At 41.8% G+C, this 21,467-nt stretch overlaps 2 protein-coding genes across 2 annotated transcripts; both read right to left on the minus strand.

The window, feature by feature from the left end:
- Positions 1-1,189: 1,189 nt before the first annotated feature.
- LOC103018684 (phosducin-like protein 3) lies at positions 1,190-2,206 on the minus strand. The gene has a single exon (XM_028166618.2). The coding sequence runs from the start codon at positions 2,144-2,146 to the stop codon at positions 1,424-1,426; it is 723 nt and encodes a 240-aa protein (XP_028022419.1). The 5' UTR covers positions 2,147-2,206; the 3' UTR covers positions 1,190-1,423.
- Positions 2,207-5,568: 3,362 nt separating this feature from the next.
- On the minus strand, positions 5,569-12,953 carry CLEC3A (C-type lectin domain family 3 member A). Its single transcript, XM_007182600.2, has 3 exons — positions 12,838-12,953; positions 7,867-7,950; positions 5,569-6,206 (listed from the first exon to the last, which is right to left on the minus strand). The coding sequence occupies exons 1-3, from the start codon at positions 12,950-12,952 to the stop codon at positions 5,815-5,817; spliced, it is 591 nt and encodes a 196-aa protein (XP_007182662.1). The 5' UTR covers position 12,953; the 3' UTR covers positions 5,569-5,814.
- Between the last annotated feature and the right edge of the window lie 8,514 nt (positions 12,954-21,467).

Consider the following 21,467-nt stretch of genomic DNA (forward strand, 5'->3'; position numbering starts at 1 on the left):
AACTGGATAAATGAGTGAAAAAAGACCAAGATGCAGGATAATTTCTAAATGTTTTTTCTTACTCTGCAAATTTTTCTATCATGAGATGTTTTGGTTATTTTACGGAACAAAACTGTTCTTTTTAAAAGTTGTCGTATCCAGAGTGTTTGCTTGCTCAGAAATTGTATTTTCAAATTTCAACTCACAGTTCTGTGGATGATTGTCATTTCTACTGATAGATGAGGAAGTGGGGGCCCAAAAGTTTATTCTTGCCTAAAATCACACATGTAGTAAGTGTGGAGTCTAGGTCTTCTGACTGCAAGTCCTTTGACTTTAAATGACCTTGAACTGGGCTGGCAAGATACAGCCTCTGCGTTGGGAGACAGGAAATTGAATTCCAGTCCCTGCCCTGTCCCCAGATTTCTGGGAGATTTGGGGTAAGTCACTTCTCTCAGGGTCTCTCTTGGACTTTTGCCCTGATGATTCCTAGGTCACTTTCTTTTCCATTCTCTCTTTCACTGGAGAGAGGGGTGTATTAAAAGAGTTGTTCACCCTGTCTGGCATCACTTTCTCTAGTCACTCCATCTTTCATCTCCTTGTTTTATTTTCTTCTTTTGTCATTTTAATTGTGTCATATGTTATGCCATTTTGTCATATTTCCTGAAATGATCTTGTTTTTTCTTTGTTTATTGTATGTTTGCCTATCTAGATATAAGCTCTGTGAGGTCGTAACCTAGGCTATCCTGGCTGATACACAAACTCCAACTAGCTCAAATGCTCATAGAATTTACAGAAATAAAAACCAGCATTATGATAAACTCAGCATTATGTGAAAACACACACAGACACACACACACACACACACACACACACACATTTCCTCCCTTTCTCTCTCTCTTTCTCTCTCTCCCCCTCTCCCTTTTCCCTTCCTGCCCTATCATTGCTCATCACTGCTTATATTTGTTATAATTCATTCTGCACATTGCATCCAACTGGAAGGGAAGTATTCTATCAGAGCCCTAAATTCACTTTGTCCCAATTTAGTGTCTCCAGCAAAAAAAAAAAAGAGTTTCATTACTCCCAGTGTCCATTGGCAACCACTGGGAAAGATTCTGATTGGGTTTGCCTGGGCTCTGTATGTCTCCCTGAACCAGTAGAAGTCAGCTATGCTTGTTTGAGTGTGTGCACAATTTTTTTTTTTTTTTTTTTTTTTACTAATATCTGGCTTTTATTTTTTCCTTAAGGAAATATTATTAATTTAAAAAGAGAGTTCCAAGAAATTTAAAAGGATTCCCAGCAATGATTATTTCTGAGATCTATGAGATTTGAAACACAATTATAAAAGGCTAAAACCAAAGTATACATTCCTACTTGTTCCTTTTAAAAAAAAATTCAGATGATGTGTCACATCAAGAAAGCTCATCAGGTTACCAGGGCCGCAGCCTTAGTCATCCTCAGAATCACTGCCCCTCCTGGCAGGGACGGGGCACAGCACGGACGAAAGCAGCACATCTGCTATGGGTTTCCTAGGGTTTTCCTCCAGGCTTGTCTTGATTGCTCCAGACTCAGACAATTTCCACTCCAACTCATCCATTGTCAGGTTCATGCCACCAAACACCAGAGGTCCAATAAATTGAGCCTTGATATCACCTTCAAGGTATACAAATATTGTGGGCAGATTCCTATCAGGATAGTTGGGTATGCAGGTGGTTGAAATGGCTTTGATAAATTTGACATCAGGAAATTTCCTGGCAAGTCCACTAAAGTGCTGATTTATCAGGGCACAGAGGGGAATCCCTTGTCTGTAAAGGTGCAAGATGACCCACAAGCCCTCACTGGCTTTGGTAACTTCTTGAACATAATCCTTTCCTGAGATTTCCAAAACTTCTCCAAATTTATTCTTCAGTTGGGTTGCTTTCCACTCGGCCAGTCTTTGCTGCCTGTACATTGCAACTGCACGTTCGTCTTCCTCGTTAAATTCGTCTTCATTATCCTCCAGTTCTTCCAAAGTCATGTCCTCATAAGTTTTCACAATGGACGGCTGAAGGACCCGCTGCTCCTCCTCTTCTGCCTGCTTCTCCAGATCCTTCAAACTCTCCTTCGAGGGCAAGATGCCCTTTTTGCGTAAGATGTCATTCCACTCGGTGTCTGCGTTGGGGTCCTGCATTTTCTCACAACTCCCTCGAGCCCGGCCGGCGACGGCCTACCCGCCCCTCAGCTCTCTTCCGCGCACCAATTTTTTTTTTTATTAGTGTATATTCAATTTGGTGTTTATTTCCAGGAATTTATTTAAATCCGTGCCCATTTTGTGGGTTTCAGTTTAGGTTAAACTAGATAGTAATAATCTGTAAATTCACAACTTTCATATGTAATTAGAGCTACTAGTATTTTCTTCTCAGACTCCAGTGGAGAGTCTTGCTCTCCTCCTGTGGGCTAGGTTGTAATATCCTTGAGTGCAGATACCATAACTTACTTCCTTTCTGTCCTTTCATATTACCTAGCACGATGCTTTATAGTTAGTAGGCGCCCTTTGAATCTCTTACAACAGATTAAATGAGTTACTTAAGTAGCTAAAATTGGTTGGCTTCTTCATTCGTTAGATGTGCTTTATTTGGTGACGATTATGGAAGTTCTCACTAATGTGAGAACAGGAAAGAGTTTCTATCTTAATTTTAATTTCAGAAATGTTATTCAGCATTGTTAGAGAAGAGAAAGGACACATTGAACCTTGAGATATGGTCTCCTTCGAATCCCTAATTTGAATCTCAACTATTGTTTCCTTTAACTAATTGATTTTTACTTTGTACCTCATTTAATGATATGGATGGAAGCATCTGTGATGGGTAGAGAAATTGCTCTTAGTATTGTTCTTCACACAGATGAATTGTAGATCCTACCCTTGACTTGAGTTAAAGGGAAACAAAACTGCTGGAATCAGCAGAGACTGTCTCTGGGCAAGTAGCTACAGCTTTAGACACTTGCTCTCAGACTGTGGTGTGTGGTCCAGCCCTGTTGGCTTGCACTAGATGCTTTTAGAAATGAAGAACCTGGGGGGCTTCCCTGGTGGCGAGCCACAACTACTGAAGCCCAGACACTGCAACAAAGAGTAGCCCCTGCTCGCGGCAAGTAGAGAAAGCCCGCGCACAGCAACGAAGACCCAACACAGCCATAAATAAATAAATAAATAAAATATATATATATTAAAACAAACAAAAAGAAATGAAGAATCTGGGGCCTCAGTCCAGATCTATGGGGTCTGCAAGTTGATAAGGTTCCCATGAGATTTTTAAGCACAGGAATGCTTGAGAAACACTTCTTTAGAGATTAGAATCAGCTTTTTGGTAAATCTTGTAGGGACTTGAGTACTTTAAATATAACTGCAGGAAGCCAGGGGTTTATACTAGGGATGACAATTATGTAGTATAAATGTTGGTGTCCTCCTACCATGAACTTGTGAGACATTGCTAATTGCTCATGGCACTCTTTCTACCAAGTTTCAGAATTCTCTATGCTATAGTCCAGGCAGCTTCCAAGGAGTGGGTGTGGCTTCTGGTTGATATGTTGGCTAAGTAGTAAAGTCAAGGTCATGAGTCTGACCCTGGGCAAACCAGATAATCTCTTAATCTACTCCTTCCAATCTTGCTCTGTCTCCCATCCATCTGCCCCTTGTCTTGCTGACTCATCTTGATTTGCCCTCACTAACTAACCTTCCTCTGTTCCTTTGAATTAAGCTTCTTCTCTTGAGCTTTCTGGTTGGGGCATTTGGGGGAAGATGACCTTATCTATCACCATCTCCTAGGTACCCAAACTCTGACACTGACTTGTGTGAACCGGAGTTGTCTTTATTTAACCCTTTCGAAGCAGATTCAGACTGAATGCCTCATCAAGGTCAGGTGTTGGCCCAAACTGTTACCCCAGATGAGGGAACAGGGAGATGGATTAGAGTCCACTTCCATTGTCTGTTTGAACAGGCTTGACCTTGTCACAGCTCCTTCTGAGTTGCTAAGGATGTAGAAACTGAGTCAACTTGTTGGCTTCTGGTCACAACTTCACTAATCCTGGGGGTGATTTAGGGCAAATTACCACACCTCTCTTCTTCAGTTTATTCTTCTGTGAAATGAAATAATTCTAGAGCCTAAATCCCTAGATTGTTCCAAAGATAAATGAGAATTATGTAAAATTGAGCACAGTGTCTGGAATATGCTAATCATTACTATCTATGAATCTCATTATTGTCATTATCTTTAAGGAGACTGTGGTTGTGTTGGCTTAGGAAGTTGGCCAGCGTCCACCAAAAACAATTGCAGATACAAATTTTTTTTTTAAGTCTCTTCCTCCCCCTGGACTTCTTTTTTTTGGCCGTGCTGTGCCGCTTGTGGGATCTTAGTTCCCTGACCAGGGATGGAACCCAGACCCCGGCAGTGAAAGCGCTGAATCCTAACCACTGGACCACCAGGGAATTTCATGGACTTTATTTCTTTATTGTCGAGTAAAACTATCCTTGTAGTACAGCTAAATCACTGGTTTGATTAAATCCAGGCTATTTCCCCCTGAATTTCGCCAAGTCTGATATAAACCAACATAGTTTAAATAACTGTAATCAATACCCACATACGTCCACATTGATCAGAATTCAGGCTTTATTATTGTGCAATGTAAAGAACTAAAACTTAATTCCAAGCATACATAATTAAAGTTTGTAGAGAAGGATTTTGTTCCCAAAACACAATCAGCATTTAAAGGAAAAAAAAAAAAAGACATTTATTTGAAAAACAGAATATACTTAGAATTGTTTGCTTGTAAGAAGCCCATTTCCCTCCCCCAAGTCTTAACTTCGTAATTTCATATTAAGCAATGACGTTACTTTACACATCTAGTGAAACAATTTAGTGGGAGTAGCAGAATAATAAAAAATAACATAGACATGTGACTCCAAAATAATATTATTTAAATCCAGCTTTCAACCTCCAAATAGAGGTTGCTCATAATAGACTTAAATATATGATTGTTAAATATATATAAGTATGTAAAATATGTTTAAAAAAAAAGGAAACTAACATGTAATATCCACCCTTGATTTCATAAAGGCAGGTAAAGATGTTAATGAAGGGAAAAAGTAGACTTTTTAAAACTTTCTTTTTCTATACAATCTGCTACTCTGTTCTGTCTTACGGTTACTGATACTGCCTTAATATTTCCTTCCAGATCTTTACTTGGAACTTCCAAAAAAAAAAAAAGATGTGTATATGGCTGGAGGGCTGGGGGGAGTAGGATGGTTTTGAAGAAAACGGAATTAAATCAGAACCTGTCTGAGACGTTCATGTTTTGATGTGACAGAGAAGATACTAGTCCCACCAGGGGATGCTGCAACTCAAAGAAAGGGTGATGGACTAATAAGATACTATCATTAGGATGGAACAGGTTGAACATCAGACTGAAAAGTTTTTGGATTATGTAGCACCTCATCAATCAAATATATACTAAACTTTTAAGAGAAAATCTTCCAGGTAGTCTAAGCTTGCTTTTCTGGCTATTGTAGTTTTAACACTAACCTGGTCTATATAAGTAAGAGGGACCAGGAGTGAGAAAGGTCTGATAGCCCATTTTGCAGAAGCCACTTTAACAGTGTGTACATGGTTAGATCATTATTTTCTGCTCCCCCATACCCCAGGGAGGGCAAAATCACAATACAATGTGGTAGCAAAATTGGCTGACTCTTGTATTCCTATGGGCACAGAGTCCCATGAGGGAGGACACTTTTGACTTATTCTTGGGATCCATCAGCCTATAAATCATGACCGATCTTGCTTGGAAGACACTTTCAAGAAGGGTCTATTAGGGGATGGTGAACTCACATATGTACCTCTTGGTGCTACGACAGACCTCGTCACTCCATTTGCCCTGAGCTGACTGTGAGAAGAGGACACAGTTTTCCCGCTTGCCACCATTAGGCTGTGCATGGTCCCAGTTGAGGAAGGAGATGGCGACTCCATTGATATCGACAAACTTGCCTTCTGTGACCATGTCGTTGATGCCCAGCCAAAAGTCATTGACCCCCGGCAGGCTCCTTTTACCATAGTCTCGGATGGCATTGATTTCATCGGAGCTTCTGGGGACAACCAGCGTCCCTCCCTTGGAAATGCAGTCTTCGTTGGCTTCGTGGAAGTGCTTCAAGCCTTCCAAAGCAAGGTAGCACTTCTTGTGAAATTTTGTGCCTCGGAGACAGACTGTAAAGATGTGAAATTTGACATATTAAGATGCTTTTGGAGTATAATAATCCAGGACTGGATCTGGCCAATAGCAATAATGTCATGTCATAATCACAACCATCCCATGAAGTGGGATTTTATTACGCCCATCTTTACATATCAGGATAGTGAAGCTTAAAGAAGTTGTTACTTATTAACAACTTAGCCTATAAAAAGGTGACTTACCTGTCACATAAGATCACAACTACGGAAACCCAGGTCTGCCCCACCCTTAAACCCTGGCCTTTAGCCTCCTGCTGCTTGGATATACACATGTTCGCTAGTTTGTGTAGCTCCATTATGTGCCGAATTTCCTTGGGACTTTTGGAACTGGTTGGTGTGCCACAATTATTAAAAAACAAACAAAAACAAAAGTCTGAGTTTGCATGTGGAGAGATAGGGCTTTTCTTATGCAGATAACTGAGCCCTGGTAATATTGTTTATCTTACCCAGGATAAAACAAATAGAAAGATAGTTTCAAGGCATAGCATTGGAGAGTCAGGCTGCAGGGCTGTAGTGCCTGGACTTAGGTGTCAGTTCTGACATTTACTAGCTGTGTAAGCTTTGGAAAAATTATTTAATTTCTCTGTGCCTCAGTTTCCTCATCTGTAAAATGAGGATAATCATAGCAGCATCTATCTCATAAATTGTTGGAGGATTAATGTGTTAATGTTTGTAAAGTATTATTATAGTCCCCAGCTGTGGTTGGAGGGTTAACAAAGCTCTTTCCCCTTCTGCAAACGCATTTGGCCGTCCTTTAACTTTATAATTCTGTTCCCCTGGGAACCTGATAAAGGGCCCTGTCACCAGTGTTACTAGGCAACGTTGCTTATGGTAAAAATGACTCAGGATCAGTAACATACAGCTGGCCTGGGAGTTATAAATATTTGATGGAAAAGCTATAACTTCAGCCTTCCTTGAAGGTGGTCAGTCTTATAATTGGGCAGTTCTCTTGTGAGACCCTCAAAGCTCTGCTTTTGGAGTTGCTATGAGAGTATTCATTCCTGAGGGTGTGAACCTTACAAGCCAGGGATGTTCCTGAACTTACCTAGTGTGGCTCTCATTTCCTTGACCTGGGAGCCAGCAGAGTAGCTCCCGGGCAGCAGTGTGTACAGCTGCATAGGCTGCCAGGAGCGCTACTCCGTGAAAAAGGAACACTGGATGCTGCCCCCTGCTGGCAAGCTGTGGCTCTAACCACTGGTCTTCTCTGCACATGTTGCCCTACTTGTCGGGAGTCCTCTGATCCTGTGTTTAGTTCAACCTCGGCGATCTCCCAATGGGCACTTAGTAAACATCTAAATAATGCTGATTATTTTAGCTAGTTAACACTTCTTCAGTTTTCTTTCATTGCCCATTAAAGAAGAATTATGGATGGACTTTTAAAATGTATTATTGAAATGCCTGGTTTTATTTCTATACCACCCATTTACAGGAGTAGGGAGTGGAAAATCAAGCTGATTTCCCCAAACAAGCATCTCCCCAGCTTTTAGATCCTTTCTCCTGGACACATCTCTGGCTTGTCAATGTCTCTTTTAAAAAAATGTCGCTTACAACTCAACATGTACTCTCTATATGGTTTGAATTGCTGACAAATCACAATTTCTTTTCCTATCTCGTTTGAGATGAGATGGGATCTCACCTGTCTGCAGGGCTTGCATTTCCTTCAGGGCATTGACTTCTCTCCAGAGCTTTTCCACTTGAATCTTCAGGTCTCCATCCTTTTCTGAGAATATTTTAGGGTAGGGCGGGGTAGGAGGAATGAAAAGCATATGATTAAAATAAGATAAAAATAAAACAAAATAAAATAAAGCTTTGGAATCTAGAATCTAGGGCGAGGGTGATTTTGATGAAACTGAGCCCAGTGTACATGGAAAATAATGCATGAAAATAAGTTAGCCAGGAAGATGTATAAGGGCTTGGTGGGGGTAATAATATTAGAAGGTCCTTCTGGGGGATGGGGCTCCTGTCTGTCTCTCCAGCCCCACCCTGTGGGACTCGCCCTCCATCACCAGACTTCAGACTTGTTGATTTCGGATGCATCCTAGAGCAAGCTGTCTCATCTCAGGATGCTTCTTTTGTGTTCCTTCTGCCTGCAACACTCTTGCCCAGGTCTTGTCCACCTCCTTATCAAGCTTAAAGTTCTCCTCTCCTCTTTTTTTTTTTTTTTAACATGTTTATTGGAGTATAATTGCTTTACAATGGTGTGTTAGTTTCTGCTTTATAACAAAGTGAATCAGCCATACATATACATATATCCCCATATCTCTTCACTCTTGGGTCTCACTCCCACCCTCCCTATCCCACCCCTCTAGGTGGTCACAAAGCACCGAGCTGATCTCCCTGTGCTATGCGGCTGCTTCCCACTAGCTATCTATTTTACATTTGGTAGTGTATATATGTCCATGCCACTCTCTCACTTCGTCCCAGCTTACCCTTCCCCCTCCCCGTGTCCTCAAGTCCATTCTCTACGTCTGCGGCTTTATTCCTGTCTTGCCTCTTCCTCTTCTGAGAAGACTCTCTGCTCATCCTCTCTACATTAGCATCCCTCTGGCTGATCTCTTTCCTTGAACCTTTATTTTTCTTCTGCACACTTTCTCCAATCTATAATCATCTTCCTTTACTTACTTAATTTCATCTCTCTGGTTGTCCATGGTATTCCCAATGTTTAACATGATGCTTGGCACATAATCAGTCTCATAATGTTTGCTGAGTGAACAAACACTTTATGGCATACAAAATACTTTTGTGTTATTTTCACTCTTCAAAAATAGTTATGAATGGAGGAAAATGAGATTCCCATTGAAGAATGAGAATGAACTCAATGAGCTAAATTGGCAGATAAGTGGTAGAACTCACACTCAGACTTAATTGGGTCCCCTAGTCCCCTGTCCCCAATATCCCTACTCAACTGATGTTCCAGGTATAGTGGCTCCTAGCAGGGTTAAGTGATTTTCATAGAGAAACAGGGAAAGGCAGTGATAAAAAGCCCTCTAAAAATGCTCTGTATTAGGGATTAGCAATTTACTTAGTCTTGAATGTCCCTGGATGAGGTTAATCTTTGTGGCTGTCCTCTACCAACCTTGGGTATAAGTAAGTAGTAGAAAATTAGCAACCTTGACTAAATAAAAAATCCAGACCTGATGGGGACTTAGAAATTGACAGCTTGTGAGCTCTTCAAAGGCAAGAATTATAATAAATCTTAATAAATATTAAAAGCCACCATATACTGTGCACTGGGAACTTAATTCTTTCGGTATTACTATGAGATGGACACTATCATTTCACAAAAGGAGAAAGAGAGGCACAGAAATCTGAATTAACCTGTCAAAGGTCACCCAGCTAGTAAGGGGCAGAGTTGGGATTTGAATCTCGCTGACTTCGAGTCTGTTCTCTTCCCACCCCTCCCATCTGCTTCTGCGCAGTGAGCACCTTTACCTGGTTGGTCCCTAGTACGTGGCCTCGAATAGCTAAGATGCTTAAAGCTTGATATGGCTGTTCCTAACTGCCTTTTTGTGGGGATACCACACAGGGAGTCTGTGTTCTATCCTGGGTTTTTCAGGACAGTACCAAATCCAAATATGCTGATTCACTTTACCCTCCCACCCCTTTTCTTTTTTTGGCCACACCGCACCGCAAGCAGGATCTTAGTTCCCTGACCAGGGATCGAACCTGTGCCCCCTGTAGTGGAAGTGGGGAGTCTTAACCACTGGACCGCCAGGGAAGTCCCTCGTTTTCCCCTTAAACATATGATTTGCAAGCCAGGTGTTTCCACATTTGGGTTAGGAAATGCCTTCTGGGGTATCCAGGGATGGACATCAATTCTCCAAGCGTCCAGTAGCTCAGCTGAGAAGGACAATAACGCAAGGGTTTCCTCAACGGGACCTTAGAATCCAGAATAAATGTAAGGGTACATTCAGGATGCACAGTCATCGCCTGTCGGAGGCCAGACTTGCAAAGACTGATGAAGTTTTCTCCCAAGTTACAAGTTGTAAACCATACAGATGTCACCCCCAGTCCCTTGTGGCTTCCTGCTCCACGCTATTTAAATAAAGGGCCTCCATAGGGAAGCTGTAAACATTGTAATTAACATGAAGACACATGAATTAATATTAGGCTATTGGGAGATCACTATGGAAGTCGTTATCCAGGTGGCTTGGCTTCTGCTTCCGGGCTTGGTGAGAAATGTGGATGTGTTTTGTCGACAATGAATACAGGGAACAGCTATTTCACAATAAAAATTTATTTTTGATTCATGACTACAACATAATTTGCATTGCTCCACCTAACTTGTTGAGACCTATGAAGTAAATAGCAGGGAAAACTTGGTTTTGGAGCTAAATCACTCAACTGCCATTTCGAGTGTTTAAAAAAAGCTCCCTTTCATTTTATTATTGTTGTTCTCCAAAAGTAGGTACGGAGTAGGAATGCAAAAATAATTCCTGGAATAAATGACCAGTAAACGTATGAAAAATACCTCAACTTTGTTAACCATCAAAGAGATGCAAATTAAAAGAAGGTTTTTGGGTTTTGTTAGGCTGGCACAGCTTAACCTGATGATAGGATGTCAGGTTGTCAAGGTGTGAATGGGTGCTCTCATACGCTGAAGATGAGAGCATGGGTTCATGCTACCATTTTGAGAGACAGTGTAATTAACCTACAATTTTACTTCTAGAAGTGTATCATCACAGTATTCTAGCATGGGGATCGATATCTGTGTACAAAGCAGTTCACTGAGGCATTGGATCATAAAGGGATAGATTTGATGGACACAAAAGTTCACCAAGAGAGAACAGATTAAATAAGTCATGATCCATCCATAAGGGAATATTATGCAGCTGTTAAAAGGGCTGAGGTATGCCTTATATTTAAGGTTATCCAAGATTTAATAGATAAAGTCAATTAATTTGTCTGCCAAGTACTTTGGATAGCCAACTCTTATTTTGTTAAAAGTATCAATTTTTAATTGGACATTAAAAAAAACTCTGGGGATGCTATCTCCTAACAGTTAATAGCGGGTAATTCTGTGGAAAGGATGGAGAGAGAAAAAATGGCTTTCGCTTTTGATTTCATAAACTTTGGTATTCTTTCCAGGTACTTAAAATATTTTTAAAATGTGTTGGGGAAAGAAATGTTTAACAAGTTTAGGCTAATGGTTTCACTTTCTGTAGAATCTACTTTCTCGGATCTCATGGCAAAAATGAGCAAAACCGCTTTGGGAGGATGATATTTAAAATGTGGACCCAGTCTGTTAAAAAACAAACAAAAGCATGTGTGTGTGCTTGTGTGTGTGTCTTGAAGGGTAGCGCATAATAACCTGAACTACAACTGAGAAACACCCACACAGCGCACAAACACACACACTCACATATTCAAACACCTCCCTGCATCCTTCCTGGGTGGTCACCACTTTGCTAGTCCTTCTTTATGGTAAAGAAATGCTGGCAACAAAGATATGCCACGTCTTCTCTCCCTCCTTTTCCTGTCTTCATCACTCATGAGAAATATTTTAATCTATCATTAAAAGAAGTGACAGAGAAGTGTAATATTTTATAAGGAAAAAAGATTCCACTTAAGAAACTTTGCATCAGACCTAAAGGGTATAAATAAATATTCCTGGAAAAGGGCACTGTGTAATCTTAAAGACATGGCGCAAGATAAGCTCCCTTTTACCCACCAGCCATTCGTGTTGTGTTAAATCAAGACTTTAATGTTGTTTGTATTTTTGGTGTGTTTTGTTACTAATGAAGTGAAATTGATCAGGAGAGTGTTCTAATATTTACCTTGAAATACCCTGATATGAAAATGACTCAGGATGAGATAAAACATCACCCCACACTTTTCTTGATGCTTTTCCTTTTGATTTGGTTTTAGCATATTGCAAATACATTGCCATCATCATTGTTCCTTGCAGGATTTTTTTTTTTTAATCTCTTAACCCAATTCAAGCCACCCCAAATTTGGGTTTGCTTGGAGATTGTTTTGCATTAAAATGTCTTCAAATGCTATATGACTTTTGTTTGTTGAAATATTTTTAATTGAAAGAGTTTCAACTTCTCTATGACATTAAAGTCTTAAATATATATTATAGTATAGACTGTCCTTATATTGCCAGGGATATGAAAATATACCTACGTGATAACTAATGATGAAACGGAAGTCACATTACCAATAGCTCTATCCTCTACTGCACATTTAATAAGATTATAGTTATCTTACAGATATATGTGAACATCATACAGTATCTACGAGTGAAATGGTATACCCTGTTAATCAGTCTCTTCTACTTGATCCCTCATTCCAAATACCTGATGTTGTATCCAGGTTATCACCCTCCAAAGAACATTCTCATGCCTAAGCTCACCTGACAAAGGATATACAATACAGAATACCATACAGATACACAGTACAGCCTACCATTTGATTCCTTTAAATATCAAGCTGTCCCAGAAAATTAAGAGGTCCCTCAGTCCCCTGAAAATGCCATATCCACATGAAGCCACGGTACCGTCACCAGAGCTGGTCTCCTGGAAGAGTTTGGAAATGAATATTGTCCAGCTCCTCCCCACCCTGAGCAAGCCTAGAGTGTTGCTGGATGGAGAAACCCCGTTACCTTTCACTCGGCGTTTGCTGTGCTTCTTGGCTTTGAACTTGGACGTGTGGCTGGTGGTCTGGTCCAGGAGTAAGGTGATAACCAGGATGTAAATTACAAGTCCATTCTTTGCCATGGCTCTCAGGCAGGTCTGACAGCCACTGTGCCGGCTCCTCTGAAGTACAAAGGGGCAGGTAGACTTCACAGCCACATCTTGCCCTGAAATGCCTGGGGCCACCTTTATAAAAGCGCACTGTGCAGGCCGGCTGGAATCCTGCTGACGGAATGTTTGAATGCCTCTGCTGGCTGCAGCATAAGGTGGCCCCTGTTCTCATGTCTTGTTTAGGCTTTAAAAAAATTTTTCCTGCTAGGAAAATTTTTCCTACTTGCCTTGCCTTTTCAGAGCATATCAGAGTTTATTAAGGGACTAAGGGTTTCGTTTTTGTCTTTTTGTCTTTTTTTTTCTTTTTTTTTTTTAAATTTAAAGTCCAGGAAGCATGGGGTCTCTCCATGAAGACCCCAATATTTAAGTCTTTGGTTTGGAGGTCTGAAGTTCACTTAATGTTCTGGGAAATGTATTCAATGACCCACACACAAATCTAGGAAAGTTATTGTGTGCGTGCGTGTGTGTGTGATGCCAGAGCACCACCTGTGTCTATTCACACTCACATGACTACACAGCTCTTGTGGAACTGGGGAAGGGTTTGCTCGCAGGGAGTAATGAAGGCGGTCGAAGGGGATAGTCCATGATCAAGTATAAGGCCTTCTATTAGGATTTTGTAGATTCTCCAAGAATTAGATTCTTGGGAAAACACACCTTAGAAAGAAAAGAAAAGAAAGACGGTGAATTTTTTCCATAAGAGTTAATGTAAAATATCAACTATTGTTATCTTGCATATCTCCACCAACCAACACTTTTTTCTTTGAAATTATTTCAAACACCTAAAAAACACTTTCAAACGAAGTACAGAAATAACGGAGAAATATAATGAGAGACTTGGTATAATTATTCTTACCCGAACAATGGGCTTTAAGGAAAAGTACTGAGAACCAGGCAGGCTTTTTGTGACATAAGCAAGGGACCTCCATGGGTGCGACCAAGATGGAGTGAGTTAGACCCTGGGAAAGGCCTCTGCCCTAACTGACTCCGTTCATATCACTATTGGGTGACCAGGTGCAGATGGAGGCCAGGGTTTGCAGATTTTGGAAGGTCTGAAGGACCAAATCCATTTTATCTGTTTTTTTGAGACAATACAGGAAGAATCAAGGGGTGATTGATTCCTTCTGAATCTTAGTGAGGAAAATGAGTCTAATCCATCTTCATTTCCTTCCTGCTAAAGCCACTTTGTAGACTACCCATGTACTACTGACATCAAAGGAAGACCACTGATGTAGGAAAGTCTAACATAATGTAGAGATGTAAGTGTGAAATAAAAAATAAAGATTTTACTTGTAATGTAAACTCCTTGTACCGATGTGGGCAATCTACATGTAGGCATTTGAGAGCGCTGTGGAAACCAGCTGAGCTAGGTTCACATCCTACTTTCATCTGTTTAGCAGCTGTGGGATCTTGGGCAAGTCACTGAACCTCTCTGAGTCTTTTCTCATCTTAATAATGGGAGTAGGGATACTGACTTTACAGGGCTGTTGGAAAGATGAAACGAGACACTGACTATAAGCACTTAGCACAATGTCCAGTGGTTAATAATTATAGTGATGATGATAATAGTAATAACATCTGAATATCCTTACCATAAATTATAGTAGTATGGTAATGGCAGATATTTCTGGTCTTTACAGGTCTTTACAAGCCTACGGGATACGCATTCTCTCCATTTTAAAAAAAAAATTTTATTGGAGTATAGTTGATTTACAATGCTGTGTTAGTTTCTCCTGTACAGCAAAGTGAATCAGTTATATGTATACCTACTCTCTTTTGCATTCTCTCCATTTTATAGATGATTGAAACTGAGCCTCAGAAAAATTAAGTGGATTTGTTTAGTGTCACTCAGGTCCCAAGGGTGGGAGTAGAATTTTAAATCTAGTTCTGATTGACTCTATTGATCTGGGAAACATGTGCTTTGATTTGAAAATGGAAAAGGATCAATGTTTTACAGTTATCTTGTGATTGATCCAAAAAGCTTTCTGCCAGCTTCTCAGATCCTTTACTCTGAGATTTCAAGTTATAGAACAGTGGTGGAAAGCTAATGATTCCTCTTAGATCTTTGATCTGTGCTATGTTCAAACTAGGCTTATAAGAACATGGTCTTTTTTCTTCAAAATAAATCTATACTGTTTTAAGCTCTTTTCTCTTTCCAGGAAAGCCTCTGACACTTCTTTTGATTGTTTTCTGTTTGCCATATCTGAAAGCCCATGCTTTCTTCTTTCTAAATTAATAAACTGTTTTTTAGAGCAGTTTTATTTTTTTCCATAAATAAATCCAGGTTTATTTTTTATCAGCGACCTCTTCTTTTAATTGAAGTATAATTAATTTGCAATGCTGTGTTAGTTTTGAGTGTACAGCAAAGTGGCTCAGTTATACATATATATATTTCTTCAGATTCTTTTCCATTATAGGTTATTACAAGTACTGAGTAGAGTTCCCTGTGCTATACAGTAGGCTCTTGTTGTTTACCTATTTTATAAATAGTAGTGTGTGTATGTTAACCCCAAACTCCTAATTTATCGCCCCCATCCCCCCTTTCCCCTTTGGTAACCGTAAGTTTGTTTTCTATGTTTATGAGTCTATTTCTGTTTTGTAAGTAAGTTCATTTGTATCTAGACCAGTTGTAGATTTGTAGAAAAACTGAGCCGAGAGTACTGAGAGCTCCCATAAACCTCCTCTTCACTCCCTGCCCCCCAGTTTCTCTTATTGTTACCATCTTGCATGTGTGTGGTATATTTGTTATAATTGATGAATGAATATTGATATATTATTATTAACTGAAGTCTATAGCTTATATTAGGATTCACTGTTTGTGTTGGATGGCTCTGTGGATTTGGGCAAATAAATGTAATGTCATGTGTCCACCATTACAGTAGCATATAGGACAATTTCACTAAAGCCCACATTTTTTGTTTTAATTAAATTATTGAGTATTCACCTCTTTCTCACTGCTATTGCCTGGTCCTCCTTAGGACTCCCTCCCAGATGCTCTAATCTTCTACACACTCTCCTTAGGTGGCCTTATTCCTTCTCAAGGCTTCAAATTCTCTGTCTGGGACTCTACCACACTTACCTCTTGACTTGGATCTCCTCCTTCAGACTCATAGCTCCAGTTGCCCGTGTGATGCTTCCAATTGCATTTCAAAAGACATCTCAAACTCGTGATGCTTTAAATTCAATTCTGGATTCTTCCCCTGTTAATGTCCCATGAATATGTTTTTTTTTTTTGGCCGCATGGCGCGGCTTACGGGATCTTAGTTCCCCGATCAGGGATTGAACCCAGGCCACCACAGTGAAAGCCCTGAGTCTTCTTAACACTGGGCCGCCAGGGAATTCCCCAGTGAACTTTAAAAAGCCCCGTTCGTCCTGAGCCTTCCCCATCGTAGTCAGTGTTCCGTCATCCACTCAGTGGGCCAGTTCTAAAAGCTGGGGGCCGTTTGGAGCCTTTGGCACCCACCTTTGCCCTCAACACCCCTCTCCACAACCTTGTCAGCAGCCAGTGCTGCTGTGGATTCTACCGCCACATACCTCTGCCCTCTCTCTTGCCGTCATCCCGTGTTGCGTCACCAAGAGCTCTCATCCTAACCCATCTCATCCTTGAGATGGAGTTGGGCTCCCGCCCAACTCATGGGAAAGATCCACGTGTCACTGATGTGATTGTCCCTGTCCTATGTAAAACCCTCCAAATCCTTCCATTGTACTTAAAATGAAGCCCAGACTTCTTCTTCTTCCATTTTTTTTTTTTTTTTTGGCTGGGCCACGCGGCTTGTGGGATCTTAGTTCCCCAACCAGGGATCGAGCCTGGGCCCTCGGCAGCGAAAGCACTGAGTCCTAACCACTGGACCGCCAGGGAACTCCCAGCCCAGACTTCTTCCCAAGATGTCCAAGGCCCTCTTACCTGGTGAGACCTTACCTGCTTCTTCCTGGTGGCTTTCTCCAGTTGTGGAGAAGTTTTATCAGGTTTGACTCATCTTCACATCTCTCCATCCACCCCCACTGTGCTTTTCACATGCTTTTTTTCTGTCACTATAGCCCACCCCTTCTTAAACTTGGTGTGTGCCCAAATTAGTGCCGTTTAGTGTATGGCTTATCCTCCAGGTCTGAACTCAAAGATCGCCTTCTCAGACATATCTTCTCTAACTGCATAATCTAGGAAGGTCCTGCTCTGTTTTCTCCATCAAAGTACTCTGCTTCCTTTACAGCCCTTATCACAATTTGTTACTTATTTTTAAATGTTTTTATTTGATTTACTTGCTGGATGTCAGTCTCTCTGGCTAGGCTGTAAGCTCCCAGAGGGCAGGGGCTGTATCAGATTAGCTCGACTTTGCATGTAGTATAGTACTTGGCACGTAGTATTTGCTCAATAAAATATTTACTCATGCAGGGCAGGGAAGTTTTGCTTTGCTTCCTTTCTTCCCACCTCCCCTCTGAGGTTCCAGCAACAAGGCATTTGACCCAGGAAACAGCATCTCAACTCATGGAAGAGTAAAGAGCCCGAGGCTCATTTGGATGAATAACACTTGGAGTCATGCTAAGAAATCATCCCTCTCAGAGCTGGGGAAGTTGTAGGTGCTTGGCCCTGAGGCCAGACAGGGATGGGAACTTTCCTTTCCTCCTGGAGCGATTCCCAGTGCAGGGCCTCCTCCTTCAGGGGAAAGCACTGGAAACTCAATGTCTGCATGATTGGCTAGAAGAGGAGGGATGGGAGTCAGGGGGTAGAGATGAATCTGAGAATATTGTCAAGGTGAGGATTTTTGTCCCTGTCCCAAATGCTGATTGACGCTGGACATGGCCTACCCCCTTTGGGTGGACCCCCACCCCCAAAACCTCAACAGGAAAAGCCCGAAGAGAAATGGCAGCGATCTGAAGAAAACACGTCATGAGCCACACACACATCAAAGATAAGGAGGGCAGAAGGCCCTTTCCCCACCTGGTCCTCGGGGAAGGCAGGCCTCACTCAGTTTTCTTGGAGGTGGAACAATTCCTTTTTTGTGGAGCTGCATGATGTCACCAGCTTGTCCCCTGGGCTGGACCTGGGCTTCTGAAAGGGCTATTTAAAAAGAAGCCCACATTTATAGCCAGGGAACAGGAGCTATAAAAATATTGCCTTTAATCCAAAAGTGTCTGGTGAGGATTTTAAAAGTCACCAGGGTTTTACTTTCTTTATTAAATTGCTGTTTACAACATGTCCCCTGGCCACCCAGAGTCATTGGTGTGTTTATTCCACCAGTTGCTATTTTAAAGTTGCTCCAGGCTGTTTTCCAGAGTGTCAAATTCTAACAGACACATTCATCTGGTCTCGTGGCTGTTTGTCTGTTAATACTAAAGGCGGGACACATTTGAAGGCTGTGTTCAGAGGTTCTGGGGAAGCATTCAGGGGAAGTGATAGGAATGAACTTGGAAATAGCACGAGCAATGTTGAAATGTTTGGAGGGAAGATTGGTGATGGTAGATGTGCAAGTTGCCTTCTTTCTACCTGGGACTCCTACCTGTAGCTGTGACTGGTGGACGATGAATTTGAAGAGAAGGCTGGGGACAGGTTTTGAGACCGTAAAGATTCTGCTAAGATGGGGCAGTATTGAATAGAGGTAAAGAGTAAGGGTGCCGATAGTTTCGGGGTTAAAACTTCAGATCTGGGACTTCCCTGGGGGGTCCAGTGGTTAAGATTCCACGCTTCCGATGCAGGGGACACGGGTTTGATCCCATGTGCCACACGGCGCTGCCAAAAGAAAAGAAAACAAAAACAAAAAAACAAAAACTTCAGATCTGTCACTTATTAGTTATATGACAACAGCCAGACTTTGTCAACTCTCTGAACCTTGGTTTCTTCATCTGTCTTGCGGAATGGTTGAGAAAACTAGAGCGTGTGTATAAAACATGCAAGCCACATCTTGTCACAATAGCTGATCAATCAAAGGGCTTCCCTCACTACCGTGATATAGACGCATGACACATCATCCCTGCCCTGACCCCAACCCCACAGATTTGGTCCCATTTGTACTTGCACTGAATATACTTCCATTACAGAACTTCGACGCACTTTATACTTATTTTGTATTTGTCTCCCCCACATTCATTATCTTGGACACGGCTCTTGTCCTAGTCTTTTCTGATTTCCTAGACCAGCGCTCTCTGATGGAAGTGTTCAGTAGCCACTTGTGGCTAGTGGCCGCCATGTTGGATTGCACAACTTTGGTGCCTAAAAAATGGCTACTGTTGAGTGGACACTTATAAATGTGTATTACATGAAATGATCCAATCAAGAGGGTTTAGAGTAAAGTGATTTAGATTAGTGATTTAGATTCATTTAATCTTATCTGAACTACTGTGCTAAGATTTTTTAATCTAAATATATTGATAGTAAGGAAGGCGTTGTTATCCCTGTTTTGTAGAAGATGGGACCTAACCTCAGAGAGTGAAGTGGCTTTTCTTAGAATCCTTAACTTCTAAGCTTCCATCAAACTGGGGTCTCCCACTCAGGGCTCAGCTGAGGGATGAGGTCCACCTGGCAGTGAAGAGGGGTTTGGGGCTCCGTGTGGAAGCCCTAGGAGGTCAGTGTGAAAATTTCTGGCAAAGTCAGGGCAGTGGAACCTCAAGTTTAGGAGAGACATGCAGTCATCCATTTGAACTTGATACTTAAGTCTCTGATGTGGTTTCCCTGTCAAAGCTACTTTGAATCCTTCTCATGACGGAGAACTCACTACCCAGCAAGGTAGCCAGTTCTACTGCTAGAAAGTCCTGGTGTTCTTTCCTCCTTCTCCATGTCTCCTCCCATCTACTGTGACCAGCTTTCTTGGAAACCTGTAAGGAACGGCTCCAGCCCCAGTTTGATTCATGAAGGCCCCCCGAGGTTGCTGTGTCTGTCTTGCCCATTTGACACTATTCCGCCATCGCTCCAAGTTCCTTGGGTTCCCCCTGGCATTGATTACATCCGCTTCCGCCTGAGTCCCTCCGCTGTGCTCCAGACCTGTGGGAGTTACTCCTCTGAGCCAGTGGCTAGTGTGTGATCTCCTCTGGAACCAGCTCCCTCCCCTCTTCTGGGACCAAGTGTTCTTTGGGCTCCATCTCACCCTGCCTTCGTGTGGGGCCTCTCAGACAGTGGCTGAGACCACTGCATCCTTGGCCCGAACAATCAGACACCTCACTATGTCCTTGCTTCCCACAGCAACATGCGGTCGTGGAAAGTGCACAAATGACATCATCCAGACCTGGGGGTGAATCGGGGCTCGCTCGTCTGCCAGCTCTGTGGTTTGGGCAAGCTCATTAACCTCTCTGATCCTCATGTACCTGTAAATTGGGGACCATGATGACTATCTGCCAGCGTGATTGGGAAGATTAAAAAGATGCCCTAAAAGCGATCAGTATAGTGGCTGATACAGAAGAGAGTTTTCCTATGTGGACCTACTATGAGTAAATTATTCATCATTATCACCATCATCATTATAATATTGTCCCAGCTCTTAATGCCTTTGCCCATCCTGCCCCGATCTGACTACCCCCTCCGCCCCATCCTCCAAGCACTCGCTGTATCAAACAGTGCATTTTTCATGGAAGGCAAACATTCTGTTGGTCTGTTTTTCCTAGGTGTACCGAAGTTTCAAATTTATTGTGAGTTGTGCCTGGCCCTCTTGCCAAGAGAGTTTGAGAATACAAATAAGTCAGTATTTACCTCCCGTCCACTGAGAACAAGGTCAGTCCATAGTGGGAAAGCCTTCACAATTCCTCTCTGTGGGCCTCCGAAGGTTGGACTTGGTGGAAATAGAGTTCAACGTTCAGGTGACAACAGTGAGGTCTTTGTTCTTCCCCATAATTCAGAGGCTTGTGACTCTGCCTGTGCTCCCAGCAAGATGACAGTAGGTTGCAGAGTGAACCTTTGAGAAGGTCTGCCTTTCTGGGTATTAACTAATTTTCCAACTTTAAATCCATGACCATCTTACTGGTGGAAATTTAGTGAGAGAATTCCAGTCACCTTATGTTCCCCCTGAGTGGGCTGGAGTAAACAGTCAAGCTCTTCCTTTTGGTTGAGATGACATAAAAAGGATGGCCTTTTGGTCACCTTTCCAGCATGTGCTTCCTGAGGCTGAAACCCTAAATGGGTAAACTGAGGAAACTGTGTCCATGAGATCTGTTTCTCAGAAAGAGTAGGAAAAGGAACCAAATAGGTGGATGAATTGTATGTACAAGGCATTACTTATACTTCTTTTGCTTCTGATTAATAATGAGAAAGAGGAAGAGAAGCAGCATATGGAGAGGATGGAGGGGTTGGAACCAGTTTGATGCTGGACACGTTGGTCCTAAGGTTTTCATGGTACACTCAGCTGTGTCTGCCTCGTTGATGATTGAAAATAATGGCTGGATACTTGAATGAGGTAGAAAAAGAGAGTTCCATGAGAGAATCAATTATTTGTTAGTAGAGAATCAATGACGGTTAATAGTGGGAAACTGATGATGGGGGTGAATCCAGGATACTTTGATGGTTAAAAGA

This window comes from Balaenoptera acutorostrata, chromosome 19, assembly GCF_949987535.1.
Source record: "Balaenoptera acutorostrata chromosome 19, mBalAcu1.1, whole genome shotgun sequence".
NCBI lineage: Eukaryota > Metazoa > Chordata > Mammalia > Artiodactyla > Balaenopteridae > Balaenoptera > Balaenoptera acutorostrata.

Excerpts from the sequence above, each read along its gene's own strand:
- LOC103018684 (XM_028166618.2), bottom strand. The coding sequence starts at position 2,146 with ATGCAGGACCCCAACGCAGACACCGAGTGGAATGACATCTTACGCAAA.
- CLEC3A (XM_007182600.2), bottom strand. The coding sequence starts at position 12,952 with ATGGCAAAGAATGGACTTGTAATTTACATCCTGGTTATCACCTTACTC. Across the intron at positions 7,951-12,837 it reads CAGCAAACGCCGAGTGAAAG|AAAAGGATGGAGACCTGAAG; the intron begins GTAACGGGGTTT and ends AAATATTCTCAG. Across the intron at positions 6,207-7,866 it reads AATGCAAGCCCTGCAGACAG|TCTGTCTCCGAGGCACAAAA; the intron begins GTGAGATCCCAT and ends ACATCTTTACAG.